This window comes from Solanum verrucosum, unplaced genomic scaffold (genome assembly GCF_900185275.1).
Source record: "Solanum verrucosum unplaced genomic scaffold, falcon-dt-bn FXZP01000275.1, whole genome shotgun sequence".
NCBI classification, from domain to species: Eukaryota; Viridiplantae; Streptophyta; class Magnoliopsida; order Solanales; family Solanaceae; genus Solanum; species Solanum verrucosum.
This window is the reverse complement of record NW_026020738.1, coordinates 426,896-447,253: the sequence shown is the minus strand read 5'-3', so window position 1 is coordinate 447,253 and position 20,358 is coordinate 426,896. Positions and strand designations below refer to the sequence as shown.

The 20,358-nt window shown below is 31.1% G+C and overlaps 4 protein-coding genes across 6 annotated transcripts in view; 1 reads left to right on the top strand and 3 right to left on the bottom strand.

Annotated features, from left to right (window-relative positions):
* Positions 1–20,358, bottom strand: part of LOC125812623 (acetyl-CoA acetyltransferase, cytosolic 1-like) — a 220,974-nt gene that overhangs the window by 14,630 nt on the left and 185,986 nt on the right. The window lies entirely within an intron of this gene.
* Positions 2,740–3,264, bottom strand: LOC125812668 (agamous-like MADS-box protein AGL61). Its single transcript, XM_049492159.1, has one exon. The coding sequence runs from the start codon at positions 3,262–3,264 to the stop codon at positions 2,740–2,742; it is 525 nt and encodes a 174-aa protein (XP_049348116.1).
* LOC125812616 (ABC transporter F family member 5) lies at positions 5,736–10,722 on the bottom strand. The gene is made up of 9 exons (XM_049492099.1): positions 9,640–10,722; positions 8,833–9,174; positions 8,209–8,349; positions 7,897–8,076; positions 7,628–7,783; positions 6,779–6,880; positions 6,543–6,671; positions 6,089–6,193; positions 5,736–5,942 (listed from the first exon to the last, which is right to left on the bottom strand). The coding sequence occupies exons 1-9, from the start codon at positions 10,474–10,476 to the stop codon at positions 5,847–5,849; spliced, it is 2,088 nt and encodes a 695-aa protein (XP_049348056.1). The 5' UTR covers positions 10,477–10,722; the 3' UTR covers positions 5,736–5,846.
* Positions 19,542–20,358, top strand: part of LOC125812638 (uncharacterized) — a 119,755-nt gene continuing 118,938 nt past the window's right edge. For all 3 annotated transcript variants that reach the window (XM_049492130.1, XM_049492131.1, XM_049492129.1), the window contains exon 1: positions 19,542–19,684. In XM_049492130.1, coding sequence (XP_049348087.1) covers positions 19,667–19,684 — 18 coding nt within the window. In that variant the 5' untranslated portion in view covers positions 19,542–19,666. The remainder of the gene's footprint in view (positions 19,685–20,358) is intronic.

Here is a 20,358-nt window from a genome sequence, read left to right as displayed (position 1 = left end):
TATGAAGACTTCTGTAATAAGTTGGGGAACCACCATGTATACTCACTCCCATTTTTAACATCTATTTTCGCATTTACAGACCCTTTTTTAGAAATTACCAAAAATTTCTCAATTTTTCGTGTGTATTAGCCATGAATCTGGAACCCCTGGAGCACCCAAAATTTCTTTCTAAAAAACCTTTTTTAAGACCTCTGTAATGAGTTGGGGAACCACCATGTATATTCACACCATTTTAAACGCCTATTTTTGTATTTACAAACCCACTTTTAGGAATTAACAAAAAAAATCAATTTTTCGTGTGTATTAGCCCATGAAAATGGCGCCTCACTGGGTAATGACGATGATGATGACTTCAGGTGCTGAATGAAGATAAGGTCTCACTAGTCGATGACGATGATGATGACTTCCCAGTGTTGAATGAAGATAAGGTCTGACTAGGCAATGACGATAATGATGACTTCCTGGTGCTGAATGTAGATAAGGCCTCAGTGGAAAATGGCAATGATGATGAATTTCTGGTACTGAATGAAAATAAGGCCTCGCTAGGAAATTACGATGATAATGACTTTACGGTGCTTAATGAAAATAAAGCCTCATTGGGTGATGACGATGATGATGAATTTTCGTTATTGAATGAAAATAAGGCATCATTAGGCAATGACGATGATAATGACTTTCAGTGTTGAATGAAGATAAGGTTTTACTGAGCGATGTAGATGATGATGACTTCCTAGTGCTGAATAAAGATAAGGCCTCATCCCACCCCCGAGGTAAGGGCGTCTTGCCCCCACCCCACCCCACCCCACCCCCGAGGCAAAGGCCTTTTACCCCCATCCCCCAAATCCACCCCCACTCCTGAGGCGAGGGCCCTCTACCCCCACACCCGAGGCGAGGCCTCTTTGTATGATAAAAAATCTAAATGTTCTTTTGGATAACCTGAGGTTGAGTACCTAGGTCATGTTATTACTGGAGAAAGAGTGACTACCGATCCTTCTAAAATACAAGCAATGGTGGACTGACCTACTCCTAAGTCCTTGAAGGGTCTTAGAGGGTTCTTGGGGTTGATAGGGTATTAAAAGAAGTATGTAGTTGGTTATGTTACATTTTTCAAGTCTATCACTAATCTACTAAAAGGGATGCTTTCAAATGGAATGATGAGGCTGATTTGGCATTTACAGCTCTCAAATCTGCTATGTCCTCAACACCAGTATTAGTCATAGTGGCATTTGGGTTGTCCTTATGCAAGAAAGAACACTGACAACGTATTTCAGTAAAGTACTAGCACCTAAGCATAGGGGAAAATCTATCTTTGAAAAGGAATACATGGCCTTGCTAAATGTTGTGGGTAAGCGGAGGCACTACCTTCAGTTCAAGCATGTTGTGGTTCGAACTATCATAGCTTGAAATATTTTATAGAACAAAAGGTTACTTCAGAATTACAGTAGAAAGCGCTCACTAAGTTACTAGGCCTTGATTATGAGGTTCAATATAAGAAAGAAGTTGAGAACAGAGTAGCAGATGCACTATCAAGAAAGGAAGAATAAGGTAAGAGATTTAATTAATTTATATTGGGGGAAGAATATATGTGTATACATATCATGGTATTTTATCTCTTATAAGTATCATTTCATGAAATTAGTTTATCAACAAAGTTTATTTTATTCTACTAATGAAGGGTAAGAATATTGTCAGACGTCAAAAAAATTCCATGACAAAGATAAAAAAAACGAATCCACTCGATATGCCTCCTTTTCAAAACGCCGATTAAGTTTATATAAATTGGTTGGTGAATTCGTTAAACAACACGATGTTGACATAGAAATAGTTTCTTCTCCAACGAATAAGCCTCATCCATTTTTCCATCCAACTGTTGAAGTGGTTGCTCAACGTTTTTTGAATTCAAATATAGAATTAAGTGACACTACACAACTTGTTGTGACACATATTTGAAACAAGGTGAATGAAATCAAGTATAAATATGTAGAGTTTAAAATTAGAGAAGATGTTGCAAGCAAGCAAATAGTTATACTTGACCAAGTGAAAGAGATGAGAAAAATTGGTTGGTAGGAGGATACTGAAAAACTCAAAACTGATAAGTTAATTAAATTTGAAGCTTGATTAAATATTGCTAATTGTAACATGAAATATCTTCGGGAACAATTGAAAAAATGAATTTGCATCTAATGCTTCATAAATAGAATTTATCTCTACATTAATTTTTGAAATTTTATTATCGGTTCAACCTTTTTTTAAAAATTTTAAATTTTATATTGAAGATACAACTACATGTACTCCACAATAATACATATTATGAAATAATATTACTTCCATTAATAACAATATATATTTTTCTCTTACATTTTTTACCATATATTCTTGAAAAGTCTAATGTTTAATTTAAATTTTATATTTATATATTTTAAGTATACATGTAAAAAAAAAGAGTATTTGTGAGTGACGGTAAGAATTAAACCTATAACATTTCTTATTTTTATATCACAAAAAAATGCAAAAACTCAATAAATTAAGAAAGTACTTATAAAACAACATAAGAAAATAAGATATCAAACATATATGAGAAAAAATATATTAATATTAATGGAAGTAATATTTCATAATAAATATCATTGTAGAGTACATGTAATAACTAGTATATCAATATAAAATTATAAATTAAAAATAAAAAAAAACAAAAGCAGAACGGATAATAAAATTTCAAAAATTAATGTAAAAATGAATCTATGAAGTATTAGATGCAACTTCATTTTCCAATTGTTTCAGACGATATTTCATGTTAAAATCAGCAACGTTTAGCCAAGCTTCAAATTGAGTTAACTCATCAGTTTTGAGTTTTTCAATGTCCTCCCACCAACCAATTTCTCTCATCTCTTTTGCTTGGTCAAGTATAATTGTTTCCTTGCTTGCAACATCTTCTCTAATTTTAAACTCTGCTAGTTTATCTTCGATTTCATTCACGTTGTTTCGAACACATGTTGCAACAAATTTTGTAGTGTCACTTAATTCTATGTTTGGATTCAAAAAACGTTGAGCAACTGTTTCAACAGTTGGATGGAAAAATGAATAAGATTTATTCGTTGGAGAAGAAAGAACTATTCCTATGTCAACATCGTGTTGTTGAACGAGTTCACCAGCCAATTTGTATAAACTCAATCGACGTTTTGAAAATGTGGCATATCGAGCGGCTTTGTTTTCTATTTTTTTCATGGGAATTTTTTGACGTCCGATAGTCTTCTTACCCTCCATTACTAGAATAAAATAAGCTTTGTTGATGAACTAATTTCAAGAAACGGTACTTATAAAAGATGGATTACCATGATATTTATACACATACATTCTTCCCCCAATAGAAATAAATTATTTTTCTTACCATATTATATATGGAAAGTATCCTGAATAAAAATATATATAACTATAAAAATAAATTTATCAAATACTTAAAAATGATATGCACTCAATAAAATTAGTGGAATTTAAAAATTCGAGTTAAAAGAGGAAATATTTTAATATACTTACTTAATTATCAAATATAAATATAATTTGAAGAAACATTAATAACATATAAAAAAAAATCTTACCTTATTATATATGAAAAGTAGCATGAATAAAATATAAATATAAAAAGAAATTTGTGAAATACTTAAAAATGAAATGCATCTCAATAAAATTGGTGAAATTTGAAATTTTGAGATAAAAAGGGAAATATTTTAATATACTTACTTCATTATCAAATCTAAATATAGTTTGAAGAAACATTAGTTACATACAAAAAAATTAAAAAAATAAATTTCCAGCCTTATTATATATGGAAAGTAACATGAATAAAAATATAACTGCAAAAATAAATTTATCAAATACTTAAAAATGATATGCATACAATAAAATTAGTGAAATTTGAAATTTCAAGTTAAAAAAGGAAATATTTTAATATACTTACTTAATTTACTATATCTTATTTATCAAATATAAATATAATTTGAAGAAACATTAGTTACATAAAAAACAAATTATTTAGGAGACGTAAGACACAAGTACTCTCCAGAACTATATTAAAATCCCAACAACATATCTAAATTTAAGTAGGATCCTATTACCTCCACGCTCACCCCTCCAAACTAATTTATTCTATGTTTTCATGCTCCTGCCAAGACCCAGTTCAAGTATCAGAAGTGATATACATGTGTTGTCGCGTGTATAAATATTTTATTTATCTTCAATTTATTTTTATTTTAAAAAAAACAATTTCTTGTTTTCTTTGTTTTGTGTTTAAATTAAATTAGTACATATGATTTTTATTTTTTTTTAAATTGCCTTATATTTAAACTTCTTCTTCTTTTCAAATAGCTTCAGATTTTAACCACAACTTCGAAAGACACCCCCCCCCCCCCCCCAAAACAAACCACAACTTGGCTACAAAATGGAAAAGCTACCATTCAAGTACCTTGGGGTGCCTCTTTCTACTAAGTAATTGACAGTAATCCAATGGCACCCTCTCATTGACAAAATCATGGCCCGGATCAAATCGTGGACAACTAGGAAATTGTCATATGCAGGTAGAATACAACTGGTATAGACTGTGTTGTTTGGAGTTCAATCTTACTGGGCACAACTTTTCATTATTCCTGCAAAGATAATCAAACTGATTGAAGGGCTATGTAGAAGCTATTTATGGTCAGGGGTTGGATATGTTACTAAAAAGGCACTAGTTGCTTGGGAGAGAGTGTGTTGTCCTAAGTCTGTTGGAGGCATGGGGCTGATTAATATGCAAGTCTGGAACAAAGCAGCAATTGCCAAATTATGTTGGGACCTAGCAAATAAAGAGGACAAACTTTGGATCAAATGGATACACATAAAGGGGCAGAGCACTTGGCCAGAGACCAAACAAGCCAGCTAGCTGATAAGACAAGTCATGAGTGCCAAACATATAGTTGATCAAATCCAACTGATGAGGGGCAAGAAAGGGAGCATGATCAGGCAAATTTATATGTACATGATTGGGGAGCAGCAAAGGTCTGATTCATGTTCAAGAATGCAGCAAGGCCAAAAGCTTATTTCACTATGTGGCTCATGCTTAACAAGAAGTTGGCAACAGCTGACAGGCTAGCCAAATGGGGTGTGGAAATAGATAAGACTTGTGTCTTATCCAAGAATGCAGAAGAGACTATACAGCATTTGCTCATACAATGTCAATTTGCTAGAAAGCTATGGGAAAGATTGTTTACATGGATTCATCATCATAGTATAGTACCAAAGACATGGGGACAGTTTCTACAATGGAGCATTCAACATGGGAAGGGGAAGTCTAAAGCAACCCAAATATTCAAGATTATTTTGGCTGAAGGTGTCTATGGGGTGTGGATTGAGAGAAATAGCAGAATTTTCGTGAAAAAAGATAAAAAAAAGGAGGAAAGTGTAGATAGCCTATGTGACTGTTGCTAGAGCTCCTGCTAGTATTAAAAATGTTGTTAATGAATTTAAATTCTAAGCAATAGTATCTAGTGTTAGAGTTGTAGTTTGATGAGTTAACTTTGAGAACAAAGCATGCTGTGATAGCTGCTTGAATTGTAATGTTTTGCTTCAGGTAATTAATAGATTGTTAGTTACCAAAAAAAAAAAAAAGCATAATTACTTGGGGTCTGATATTCCATAAAAATAGGATATAGGTCATGAGACTATGAATTAGACTGCTTGTTTGACAAGAATAATCAACTAGTACTACTATATTTATCTATTTGTTATTATATACAATAAGATGATGGATAATGTAGCTCACTAGAGCTTTGTACAGAGAGCAAAGGAACTAAATGGGAGCATCTAAAAAAACCATTTCAGTTCCATCTCTTGGAGTTCTTTGATTTCTTCGACTTCTGTTTTGCTGCTTGGAATGCCTGCATTTTCTGTTTCTTCCGAGCTTCCTTTTCCGCCTGTCAGTCACAGTAATGATATACACATTCATCAGTCTCTGAATATGCTATTGATAATTTACAATTCATCAATCGGGCAAAACATTAAAGCTCTCAAAATGTATATTTCGGGCTCTAGTTTTGACTGATTTAGGAGAGGAATTTACCTTTGACATCTTGGATTTGGCTTTAGCTTTTGGAGACTTGTCCTCGATCTCTGCCTCTCGTTCAAGCTCTCTTTCCCTGGCCTCAAGGTTTTTCTCCAAATAATACTGTACAACACGTAAATAAATCATTTATTCTAATAAAAACAGTTCAGTAATAAGCGTATAATGTAACCAACTCAAAATCATCATTTTCACAATCAGACCCCCAAGAAGACATTTCCAGAAAAGTATATGTTAAAATCAGAGACAAGCTTTCCGTTTGAAACTTCAAAATTTGATGTGTAAACAATATATGCAACTTAACGAGACACGATATGAAAACAAACAATTTACGTCTGTTATATATGACTATTTCACCAAACATTAATCAATGTTTAGAAAGTTTTCAATAGGGATCACAACACTGGAGATAAAGGCTAATAATGGTCATAAGATGCCAGGTTTAAGAACTTACATCATAATCTCCTTCATAATCATGTAAAGTGCCGTCTTTTACTTCCAATACTCTGTTAACAATTTGTTTTATGAAGTACCGATCATGAGAAACAGTTATCACAGTGCCTTGATACTCCGTAATTGCCTCCTACAGAAAAATTGGAAAGAAACTTGGGGGTAAATAAGCTTCCCGCGAGAATATATGTATAAGGTAATATGAAATACTGGTAAGAACTGATGAGAAGAATAAAGTACCTCAAGCATCTCTTTCGTTGGTATGTCCAAATGATTGGTTGGCTCATCCAGTACTAGCAAAGTTGAAGGGGTCACCATGAACTTACAGAAGGACAGACGTGCCTAAACAAAAAGGGTTGACGCATAAGTTCAAATAAAGAACAAGAGAATAATCCAAGAGTAAGACTTAAGCAGAGGATAATTGGGTGAAAATATTAGTAAGAAATAATGGTGTCACAATTGAGACAAACCATCCATATATCAATTTAGTACACATAAGTTTGCTGACAATGGAAGTTAAAATGGAAACTGATAGATGGTGAAAGGTCACAACTAACACACACTCTTATCAGATGCCTAGATAAATTATCAGTTTAAGATTCTTATTTGGAAGCCTCAAAAAATGAAATAAATGGCTCTTCTTCCCCGACACCAAGGCTGTTGGTCAAAAATTAAAGTAATCTTGGAAGTATAGACAGTTAAACCACGATTGTACATTTCAAATTAAAGCTCACAAAACCAAAATAAGCTTGAAAGTACAATCATAAGGTAATGACATGCAATAGTGACTTGTGTGAGATAGCTCATAGGTAAGAAATGTAATACTTGACATTTCCATAAAGCTAAATTAGCGACAGCAGATATTGCCTGTATTGATGCCAATTCATGTTTGCCGCTAGAACAATTTATAGAACAAATTTACAGATGAAAATGGTAATCCGTGAAAGGGTAATGATCACATGGCTTTAAATTTGAGAAAGGAATAGTAGAAAAAGCAATTATTACAGTCAACGGATTGCACAAAAACAGACAAAGGAGAACCTCTATCTTTTTCAAGAATATGCAGAGAAGATCTGTTGATATTCTTACCTTCTCACCGCCACTCAAAAAGGAAACCTTCCTGTCAAGCATGTCAGCTTTAAAATTACAACGTCCAAGGAGTCCTTTTATATCATCTAGTCTCCAATCCTCAGCAGCTTCTGCTACAGTTTCAAGGACAGTTTTTTCCAAATCGAGTGCCTCAGCCTTAATCAAAAGAAAAACAGAGATTATACAATCTTGGTCACGTTATCACATGTAAAAAAGAGGATAAAAACAGCTGCCAAAGATCAAAAGAAAACTAGAAAAACTTGACACACCTGATTCTGCTCAAAGTAATTTGGTAAGACGTTGTGCTCCCCAAGCACAACTTCACCTTGTGTTGGCTTCAGTAAATCCATAATCAGTTTAAGAAAGGTGCTCTTTCCACACCCATTAGGACCAATAATGGCAATTTTCTCTCCTCTCTCAATTGTCAAGTTTGCATTCTTGAAAAGAACCTGCCAGAAAAACAAGCATGTAAGATAAAAGCCAACCCCATAAATTTAAGAAGCAATGGTACTAGTTATCATTCACATATCCACAAAACAAGAAGCAAATTGAGATCTCAGCATCAATGTTTTGTGTTTGACCTTATCCTCGAAAGCAAATTCCAGATTTTTAACATTCACAACTGTTCTCCCACTTCTTTCACGTTCGGGGAACCTAATCTTCATTTGTTTCCTTATGAAAGGCTTATCAATTTGTTCCTGGTCCTGAAGTTTCTCCAGCTTCTGTTATCACCAAAAGGAAAGGAGAATGAAATCAGTATCCCAAAGTCTGAAAGACAAGGTACGACATAGTTAACAAATATGGATATGACAAAAGTTGGCCAAATTGATCAGGTGTGCCCTCCTTTTCTTAAATCTCACTAGCTTAATTTGCAGAACAATAGTCCCATGTGAGGATCCTAATCACTTCAGAACAACTAACACAATAAAAGAGGCAGAGTGATGGGATTTGACATGCTGCCACCTGCTAACATATTCCTTGGCACCAAGAAAGAGATGTCCTTTAAGCACCTATAGGCTTAGACAGTTGGATGATAAAAATTACACTCTGTATTCATCAGCTATCCGGTAGCTGATTTGCTCAAGTTAATACATCTCTGTCACTCAGTGCAAGAGCAATGGTTTTTTCCACAAAAAACGACGCACTCATGTGCAAAAATCAACATACTGCAGTTACAGATCAATAATGGAGACATCTTTATTTACCTTTTCAGCTGTAGATGCACGACCTGAGTTTGCTCCAGCACTTAACCTACTTATCAAATCTCTCGTTTGCTCAATTTCCTTCTGTTGCTTTTCCCATGCAGCATTCTGTGTTTCAATCCATTCAGCCCTTGAAATAATATAATCCGAGTAATTTCCATCATATGTCCTAGATACACCCATATCAGTCTCCACAATTTTTGTACACAACTGGTCAAGGAAAGCTCGGTCATGAGATATAATGACCATCGGAACTTCTTGCTTATTAAGATAACCCTCAAGCCACTCAATCGTATCAAGGTCAAGATGATTGGTCGGTTCATCCAGTAGTAACAAATCTGGGTCCTGCAAAAATCAAACATGTTATTCCCCAAGCAAAAATAATTACACAAAATATAAGCCAAGTCTAAGACCAATCAACCAAAGATGTATCATGGGATAAGTGGATTAATATGCTTTGAAGAGCAATAAACACCATGTAATCAGATATACATGTACTTGATTCATCAAATAAATTAGGTTCTGCAGTAGCTACCAAAAATAAAAATATCCCCCTTCTTAGAAAGTAAATTACTCAAGATCTACAACTGATCATTTCGCACACCCTATTATTTGCTTATAGACACTAAAACATGATCTTTGATTCATTAATCACAATATAGTATCAAAGTAGGTATGTTAAAGCATTACATTCCAAGAGACGCATGAACAAAACATAATTGAGGTACCATTTCCACGTGAATTACTTGCCGAATAGCATTAACCATGCATTAAACGAAAAAATACGGAAAAAAATCTAATATCTCATACCTGCAGCAAGATCTTGCCCAGAGACATCCTCATTTGCCAGCCACCACTAAATGATGCCACAAGCCTATCTGCATCCTCTGGAGCAAATCCTAACTCGGGCATCATCTTGTTAATCTTAACATCCACCACATCCAAATCCACAGCTTGTGCCCTCCTCTGCAGCAAATCAAACTCATCCAACAGCCTCCCCATCAACTCCAAATCATCAACAGATTTCTCAATTGCCTTCTGAACCTTCTCAAGTCTCTCAGCAACTTCCATTTCCTCCTTAAATGCACTCATAAACTCTTCCTTCACAGTTCTTGTCGACTCAACCTCAAATTCTTGGCTTAAAAATGCAATCTTCATATTTGGTTTTGCCTTAATCACATTTCCAGAATCTGGTTCTTCCAAACCAGATATAATCCTCAATTGGGTCGTTTTCCCTGCACCATTTACACCTACTAAACCAACCTTTTCACCCTTTTTCACCTCCCAACTCACATCTTTCAGCACCGTAACACCTTTATAACTCTTGCTAACATTCTCTAACCTAACCCCAGATGAAATACTCGAAGCCCCATTACCTGATTGCTTATTACCCCTTCTGGAATAATCAAATTCATTACTAGAATTACTCGAAAACAACGACTCTATATCTTCTTTTACCTCTGTTTCAGCAGTTTCAACAGCTACAGCTTGCAATTTTGATGAAATTCTAAGAACTTTTCTTCTTCTGGGGTTATTGAAAACTGTAACTGCAGTTGTTTTCACACCACCAGGGTATAGAAGATTAGCTCTTCCAGTGAGAAAAGTGGAACGAAGGTCGATTACTTGGAGCTTTGTAGCAAGGTCCATTGTTAGCGATAATTCAAGAAAATTTTATGGGTAAATTTGTTTTTAAAAAAGAAAGAAACTTTAGGGTTGTTATGAAGAATTTGGGTAAAGATGGTTTGTGGGTAAATGAGATTTCTCTTCTATACAAAGTGTGAAGAAAATGGGGGAAGAGAAGAGAGTTTTCACTCTGTAGAAAACTACCTTTCTCTTATCAGCCCATGAAGATGAAGAAGAGGAAGAATAAATAAGCTTGTGGAGAGGATTTAAATAAATTTTACAAAAAGTAATTTCCTTTTTGGTCCGATGTCCGATACTACATTGGAGCTTGATTATTCTGAATTTACATCACGTAGAATCTCATTCGAGGGGAAGCTCAAATCGAAATTTCAGATTTCTAACTAAGGAGAGGAACAATTTTATCTACTGCATAATTCCTTCTCAAGTATTTGTGCATTTTTTTTTAGTAATATTATTATTTTGTTATCATTTAAAATGTACTAGTAAAGGTGATTAAATTGATTGGGTAGAAAAAAAATTAATTTAAAGTTTTCAAGTTTAAATTTTATTTTATTTTTTATCGAGCTTGTCGCATTGAATTTTACCTGTATCAGAAGAATTAGTGAAATTTAGTTTTTTTATGTCGTCATTAAAATAAGAAACTACTATTCAAAATGATGAAGCTTTTAAGTTTGTCTATTACTATGACCTTATCTTTGATTTTTTGTGTGATTAGTATTTGAACCTTTCTTCTCCTTTGGGATATTTTTTGAGATTTTTCATTGAATTGAGTAATATCTACTTCTGAAATAAATTTTATCAACTTTTTTCATCAATACAAAGGAAAGTTAATACTAAATAACTTATAATAAAGAGAAGCTAATGCTAAATGATATTTTTCATCAATACAAAAAGAGGATAGCATTAAATAAAATTATTGACTAAAGTCATAAGTTTGTTTATTCAAACAGATCCAATCGACTTAATAATATCGTCTTAAATACAATGAAAAAATAAACAAAAAGGGATACAAATTGAATACATTTTTATATATAAATAATAAATAAATGTGTGGTTCATAAGGGGAAAAAAACATAAAGGTGTGGGATGAGATAATTTGGATTTTGGAAGAAAGGAATTTGTGGTACATAAACACACAGAGACTATTCTCCAAAGCCTAAGACAGTGATTTCATCCTGTCATTTTGTGCCACGTGGAGGGAAATGCAAGATGGTGCATCAACCACGCAGTTATAGATATGAGTAATAATTTTAATTAATAATAAAGACATCAATTTTTTGACAAACTTATGTGAATGAGAATATCCAAGTGTGTGGTTCATGGCCATTTAACATTTTCCTACATTGGCTTATTCTCTTGGGCTTATAATAAGTCAAACTAAGGCCATTATTTGTCTTTCTTTCTCACTAAAGCTTATCCAAAGTAAGTAAAATCAAGAATAATTTTCATAAATATTATAGTTTGGATCATAACAATTTATCTAGTCACAATTTATAGAAATAATTTTAGGAAGAAGAGAAGTCAGCGAGATTAGGGGATATAGAGGAGAGAAGCGAGCAGGTTATATCGTAGATACAACTTGTAGCTCAATCAAAATTGAGATACACGAATCATTGATACACATATGCACAATCTTCTCTCTCAAATTTCGCTCGCATCTCTCATTTCTCTCTAAACCTCACATAAACATAGGGATACACATATTAGCTTGGAAACGGAAACATAGATATACATTGTATCACCCCTAAAATTAAAGCATATAGTCTATATCATTTTTTTGTAATAAGCAAATTTTAAAAAAAAAATTGATGCGATGTTTGAATATTGTATCACTCCTAAAATAAATATACATATACATTTTTTTCTAATAATATTTGTATCCTTCCATTTTTTTTATACACAAATCATGTCTTATAATAGTTGTATTAGTCATTCTGATATATAGATACAATTTCTTTTATACTTAGATACAATTGATTGTGTCAATATGTATCAATTGGAGAAAATACATTAGATAACATGTGTATCAATTTCTTGATACACATATACATTTTTATGATACGTATATATATAATTGGTTGTATCAATCTAACAAGAAGAGAAGATTCAAACATTGAACAACAAATCACCTAAAATGAAAATATTCTATATATCGACATTAATTCAATAAAAAAATGAATCAAAGGGTATTGTATTAATATTAGAAATAGAGAAGGAAAAGAAGAAAGATTCACACAATGAATTATAAAGAGAGAAAGAAAGGGCAAAAAGGAAATGTGAGAGGAGAGAGGAAAGTGGCGAGCGAGAGCGAGAGAGGAAGAGAAGAAAATTTTTCTATAAAATCCTAAATATAGCTATGTTAAATAATTTTTTTAAAAATATCACTAGTTTAGTCAAGTTGGTATGAATATGTTAGTTAACCAAGTTTTGCACAATGATATATATTGGGGTAGACAGAAAATTTGGGCCCAACTAAAAAAATGGAGATGTTAACAGCCCATTGATATTTCAGGCTTGGCTTTTAACATACAAAATTAGAGAAATTGGCACGACATATCAACTTGGCCCACTAATTGGCATAAAATAGCCCTATTTAAAATGGCTACTTCAAGAATTAATAATTAAGTTTTAAATTTAGTATTTACATATTTAGTAAAATTTTTAACATAAATATATTATTTGAGCAAAATTTAATGAATTTTATTCAACCCACACCCGAGCTTTTAACTCCGGTCTTCATGATGAATAAAGATTTCATCTGTGGTACCGTCTAGATAACTGTAAAAATGAGTAGTTGTGTACTAGTACTTATTTGGGATTCTAGACACCTTACAATAAAGAAGCCCCAGCCCCTCGATATCTTACACATCTGGCTCGAAATGTTCATTTTTAAAAACATTACATTTCATACTTATTTTGAAAGAAATATTTACAAAATATTCAGTAGATATGAATGTTTATCAAGTATAAATTACGAGTTACTCTTCTTCTTCTTCTTTCTATTTTTTAAATTTCTCCCCTCCCTTTTTGAAATAATAAAGTATTGCTAAAAAGAAAATGAGTCAATATAATAACTTCAAATGCTTTCGAAAAGTGATTAGTTGTAGGACGTGACATAAAAAGGATCAAGACAACAATAAAACAACACTTCATTAATAATTAAATCAATTAAGATGAGTATGAACGGTGCATAATTAATTCTACTAGTTGTTGCCTAATTTTACAATTTTGTTAAAGGCTTAATAGGTAAACAATATCCTAAGTTGCCCTTCGGGATGGCTCAGTTGGTTTGGGGGGTGGTTATCCACACGGATAATCCGGGATCAATCCCCTCTCAATGCCTTCTGAGTTGAGGTTGTCTCATAGGGCTTGCCTAGTGCGGTTTACATCCCCTGTGTGGTTTGCAGGCTATTACACACTGGGGGTTTACCCAGTGCGTATAAAGTGCTCACCCGAAGGACAGAGTCTGTGGCAGAGATTGTAGCGATTGCGGCCTTCGGGTTATCCCGGGGTTCCAAAAAAACAATATCCTAAGTTTTTTGGGATGTTTCATATAAACATTCTGAATTAAGTGTTGATTCAATAATTAAGTACCTCGAACTCATAATATATAAAAGTGTTTAATTAGATATTTTTGGTCTAATTAGAAGAATTTGGAAAGGACATGATATGACGCAACTTCAAGTTACCGATCGAGGACATGACTCTAAATAGAAGGGTGTGAAGGACATGTATTAGGGTAGTAGGTAGTGTAGTGTTGTCTTGCTTAGGGTGACTGATGTTTGTGAATGTATCACTAGTTGTATTATTGTAATTTTTATTTTATATTTTTATCATTATTTATTATTATTTTTTAAATAGAATGTTGTATATGGTATTTCAATTACCACATGATTTTATTGTAGTTTTAGCTATTTTTGCAATGTTTCTTGTTATTTGCTATATTCTCTTCATTTAATTTGTTGCACTCAAGCCAAGAGTCTTTCAAAAACAACTCTCTCTACCTCTGCGAAGTAGTGATAAGGAATACATACATTCGATCCTAATTCTCGGACCGATTACTTCATGTGAAATTCCATTGATTGTTATTATTATTATAATTTAAAATCGACGTAAAAACCTATATCATCCTAATTCTGAATCTGCTAGTAATAATAGTCATTTATTAGAATGTGAGCATCATAAAGCAGATTGATAACATTAGATGTGGTGCACTACTCCTCTCATAGACGACCATAGTTGCCTTTCAATTTCACATTATACTTTTGCAACATTAAAATTGGATATTCAACTAATGTTATCACTCTAACACAATTATTCAAACATGAGTTTCCATCAGTTAATCTGGAATTAAATTACTTAGACTTATATATATATAGAGAGAGAGAGAGTGTAAACAACATTAATTTTTTCTAGTTGTTCCCAACTAGTTCTTTCAATTTAGTTGATTTCTTCCCTTAGACTCTTATTTCAACATTTGGATAATATATATATATATATATATATATATATATATATATATATATATATATGTTCTCATTGAGTAATGGAAGATGTAGTAGACAAATCTCTTTCATATTAGTTATGTCTGATAAATGACCGGATTAAGTTGAATTTGAATGGATTAATTAAACATGAGTTGAGCAATGTTACGTGATTAAATAATAACCTTATCAAGAAAAAAAAAAATATATATATATATATATATATATGTGTGTGTGTGTATTAAAGAAGAAAATCTCCGACTCCAACCAACTTGTTACGAACACTTCAATTATTTCATTAAATTCTTTATTATATAGATGGATTATTTGTCAGAAAGTTTTTTTTGTTGTTGTTGTTGTTATGACCAAGTTTAGGGTTGGGGGCGGAATAGGTGGTCAGTAGAACCCATTAATTCCACTCCAATAAATATAGAAGTAAGTCATTATTGGAATTGTCTAAACAATTGACTTTTAAAAAAAATGAAACAATCGACATTTTATTCATCTTTAATAGTCTTATAATCTTAGCCATTATATATGACCATATAAAATAAGACAGAATGAGTAGTAGTAGTATACTATTGAATAGTATAAATAATTTTTAGTGAGAAGATTGAAAAGCATTGAAAATATCCTGTAAATTATTAGTTTCATTTCCGAAGTATTTACAATCTTATAAATATTTATTTATTTGACTAATTGAACTTAAATATACCCCTAATCTTGCAATATGAGTGAAATATACTCTAAAATTCTCGCCAACTCTTGGCTTTTTATTAAGAGTTGCATATTCCTACAAGAGTTTGAAACCAGTTGCTATGTTATGTGAGTTGTCAATAGTTCAAGGACGAAACTACTCTCTCTGTTTCTATTCATATGTCACCATTTTAGATTTCACGTGCATTAAGAAACTAAGTAAGTTTACTATTGTACTTTTATTTAATGTTTTCTTGAAGTCAATTTTCAATCAATGAGCATGAATTAATTTATTTTGATTAATTAATTAATTTGACCAATGAAAATGAACTATTTACTTAGTTTTTCTATGTTGGTCAAGTGTATTTATTTAAATGTTAATAACTCACAAGGGTAAAATAGGAAAAATAGTGTTATTTATGTATTGATTTTTGTGAATGACAAATATTAAAGAACCATATCTATTTTTAGTAAGGACGACATATAAATAAAAATGAAGGGAGTAATAATTTGCGTTAGATACAAGAGTGTGTTTTAATAATTACTCTCCCCGTCAACAATAGGTGTTCACTACACTATTTTGGGATGTACAATAATATTGTCCACTTTAAGAAGTCAATGGATAATTCATAATTTACCCTTATTATTAATTATAGTCATTTCTCTTCAAAACATTGTATTTATTATATTCAAAGGTTGATATGATAAAATTACTCATCTATTTATAGTTTCTTAAGAAGTGTGCAAAGTCAATATTAGTGAACAAGTATTGTTGGACAAAGAGAGTATCTCTAATTGCCACTTTTCTTCTCTCCGAGATTATAAGTGGGCGTTTGGCCATATATTTCAAATATATATATTTTTTTTAAAAGTTATAGATCAGTTGAAGTAGAACATAAAGTTATATTTGATTATAGTTTTTGTAAAAAAATATTTAAAATAATGTTAATGTTTGAATGTACTTAAAATACAATTTTAAAAGAGGAAAGTGAATTTTAGAATAGGTTATAAATTGTTTTCTAAATTTAAAATACAATTGTAAATTGGATTTGAAATTTTTATGATCATATAATAAATTTCAAATAAAGTGAAAAATTAATCCAAAAAGATAATAATTTTTATGATAGAACGGTAAATTTCGTATCTTTTAAATTAGTGTCATGTCTATTTTGTGTTATCCATGTACTTGGCATCAAGGGCAAAATCATCTTTATTATTAAAGGGTTCGACATAATTAGAAACTTTAATTTATATTAAAAAAAGTGTTTAATGTATATAAATAATTAGTAATTCAAAATTAATAAACTTAATTTTTTTTCTCCGCTTATATATGACATCCAATATATATATATATATATATATATATATATATATATATATATAAATGAATTCAGGTCTTACAAACTTAAAGCACGATTCATTTACATATATGTTATGAAATCCTAGTTTAAAACCAGATTAATTTTAAATTGAAAATTTGAAATTTGAATTATAAAATAGAAAAGGCAATCAAAAGCAACGGATGTAAGAGAAGTGTTGTTAGATCCAAAAAATTATGCTCACTTATCTTCTTTTTTTTTTAATTGTAAAGAACTGGTAGAGTACCATGTAACTTTGGGATTAACTAAATCTACAATTAGTGAATAGTAGTAAATTCTTAGTTTAATATTTTGGGGAATGTTCGTTATAACAATAATTCATTATTTAATTGCAACAGTCGAAATCAATAATTTGCCTATTTATTAAGTTACAACGTTTTGGTGGTCCAAAGATTATTATTCTCTTAATTAGTAGTAAAATTAAAATATTGCTGACATGTATTCTAAGTTATGTTTAGGTTTGTTTATTCTTCTTAAACATTCTCTATGATAATGAACAAAAATATTTTAAATCTATATGTACTGCCCCATAATTTTACTGCTAATAACAACTCCTCTTTAATTAATATGAATTGTGATGAGATGATCAGAATTTCTTCTCTCTTAATTAAAGATTTTGAATAATGAAAAAAAAATTTATATTAAAAGTGTTGCTTCTAGAAATAGGCCTTACAATGCGATTCGAATTTATTCAAACTCCAATATAAAATATCTGGAAAAAAAAGAGAGCATATATATCGTCTCGTCTCACTTCACATATTATATTAGGCTAAGAGGAAGAATTGAGTTCACATTTATTCTAATTTTGATGAATATAATTATCAGATGATACGTATTGACTTGATAAAACTTGATGTACAACAACTATAAAAACAATAATTTAAAAACATGGAATATCAATCATAATTAGCTTCCTCTTAATTTGATTCTTTTAATCATTATCTTTATGTTATTTTATCACAAACAAACCTCTCTTTCCATTTATGACAATTTCTCTTTAACGCCCTTTTTCTTTTGCCACCCTCTATATCAAGTATTTGTAGGATATTTTTCAACCACGTATTTGATTCTTTGCTTCTAAAGGTTGTCTGTCTACGATAACAATAATATATTTGATGTAATTACAAATAAAATCTAAAAAAGGTGATGTATATATGTAACTTATAGACAATGCCTTCATTTTTTATGGCAATATAATACATCGCAAACCCATGTGCGTATGATCTGATAATGCATGATTAATTAAAGTTTAACTAAAAGTTCTTTCTGCCCCTATCTTATAAAAATCAAGAAAATAGTTCTAATAGATACTCGACTCAAGTAAAATATATTAAAATTTTAGAAAAAAGGTATTAAAGAAATTATATAGAAACTAATGAGAAAAAAGAAACAATAACAATAACATAGCCAATTTTCCATCTAAATAATAATAAGATATGATAATTTGTTGAATGGGATTACGATGTGCATTGTATGGTTTGAAATTCATGGAGAAAAACACATGATATATATATATATAGAGAGAGATTCAAATACAAGAATTAGTTGAACATTATATTATAATATTCTAAGCCAAAGTTAATTGTTCAAAATTTTCGTATGGTTAAATGTTTGAAATTTTGTTAAAAGACAAATTTTCATTTCCAAAGGTAAGAGAAAGTTTATAGTGACGGATCAAACGAATACTTTTTGTTATATATTAAGAATCATTTTAGTCGAGGGAAATATATTAAGGGCGAAAATGAACATATTTGTTATATATTAAGGATATTTCAATCAAGTAAAATATATTAATAATCAAAATAAAGTATTCCTCATACATTAAAGACCATTTTGGTCATTTTTCTTTAATCTTACAAATGGATAACTTACTTCTTAACCACTTATCAAACGTTGTATTACTTATACAAAAATTAATACATGAATAAATTATATCCTAACTAGCTATCAAACGGCTCTTGTAATTATATCGATAAAAAAAGTACTCAATTCGTTCCATAGTATCACCTTAGAAATTCAAAATATGGTTTTTCATTTATACCCTTATATTCTATCTTTCTAATACATGTATATATTTATTCCAAAATACCTTTATACTTTATTTTTTTTCAATTAGACCCTTAATAAATACTCCATTTTTAAACACTTATTTTAAGAGAAAGGGAGCAACAAATATCGATAAAATCTATGTTGCTTAAACCTTTCAAAAACGTTGATGAGTGCATGTCGGATTAAAGTAATACATTTTTAGAAAATTCAATATGAATACGATAATAATTTTGGAGAGTCCGAGTCGATAAAATTATGAAAGTGAACAGCTTAAGAAAACGTGTCAAAGTATTCACAGCTAGCATTGAGCTTTTGCATACACAGTATGGAAAGTTTCTTTTTTAAAAAGGAGTAAAAACCGTGTGAAAGCTCAATGGCAATTCCGTAATTAAATACAACTACAGACCCTATTTATTTCCTAAAATCTCTTTATATACTGTACTAATATATATTTTTTCGATTACGATAAACGATACAATACACATATAAGCCCCTCAATTCTTGCAAAATTTCTCTATTCACTCACAGACTTTCTTATCTCCAAAAATCCAACTTTTTTTAACAATTTTTTTGTTTTTCTGCATAATGGATGATCGCAAGGAGGTAAGAAAACAAAAAAGTTTAAATCTTTACTCACTTTTCTTGTTTGCTGATTTTACTTTCTTGATTTTGTTGAGTATTCAAAGTTGGGAAACAGTTTCTTGAAGTTCAAAATATGATCTTTGCTTCCATATGTTGGATTTTACATGAAACAAGGCTACCCATTTTGCAAAGTTCAAGTTTTTACAGTTTTTTTTGGGGGGTGGGGGTGGGTGGGTGGTCTGAACTGTTTGTTTTCATTTTTTTGGGTACCCTTTTGGGAGTATTAAGTATATGAATCTGAAGTTTGAGCTTCTTTTGCTTCTCTATTGAGTTATATTAATGCATGAATCTGATGATTTGAGCTTCTTCTTCTTTTGTTGTTGTTGTCAAAGTGTTTGTCTTTTTGAATCTTGAATGTATTAGTCTGCTTTGAATATCTATCTCTTGGTGATTCAACTGTTTGAATAGTTTACTGTTGTGGTCAAGAATTTCTCATTTTGGTCAACTTTAATCATCTTAACTAAAATATAGTGTAATTGGGTAAAAGATTTTTAGAAATTTGTCAAAATTCTCAATTATTCTTATTTCATACTATTCTTTGTGTGGTATGATTGGTGGAGCTATTTTTTGAACTTTAAGATTAGTTAATCTTTATGAATTTTCAGCTATCACTGTTGAGCACTAGTTGTTTGAAA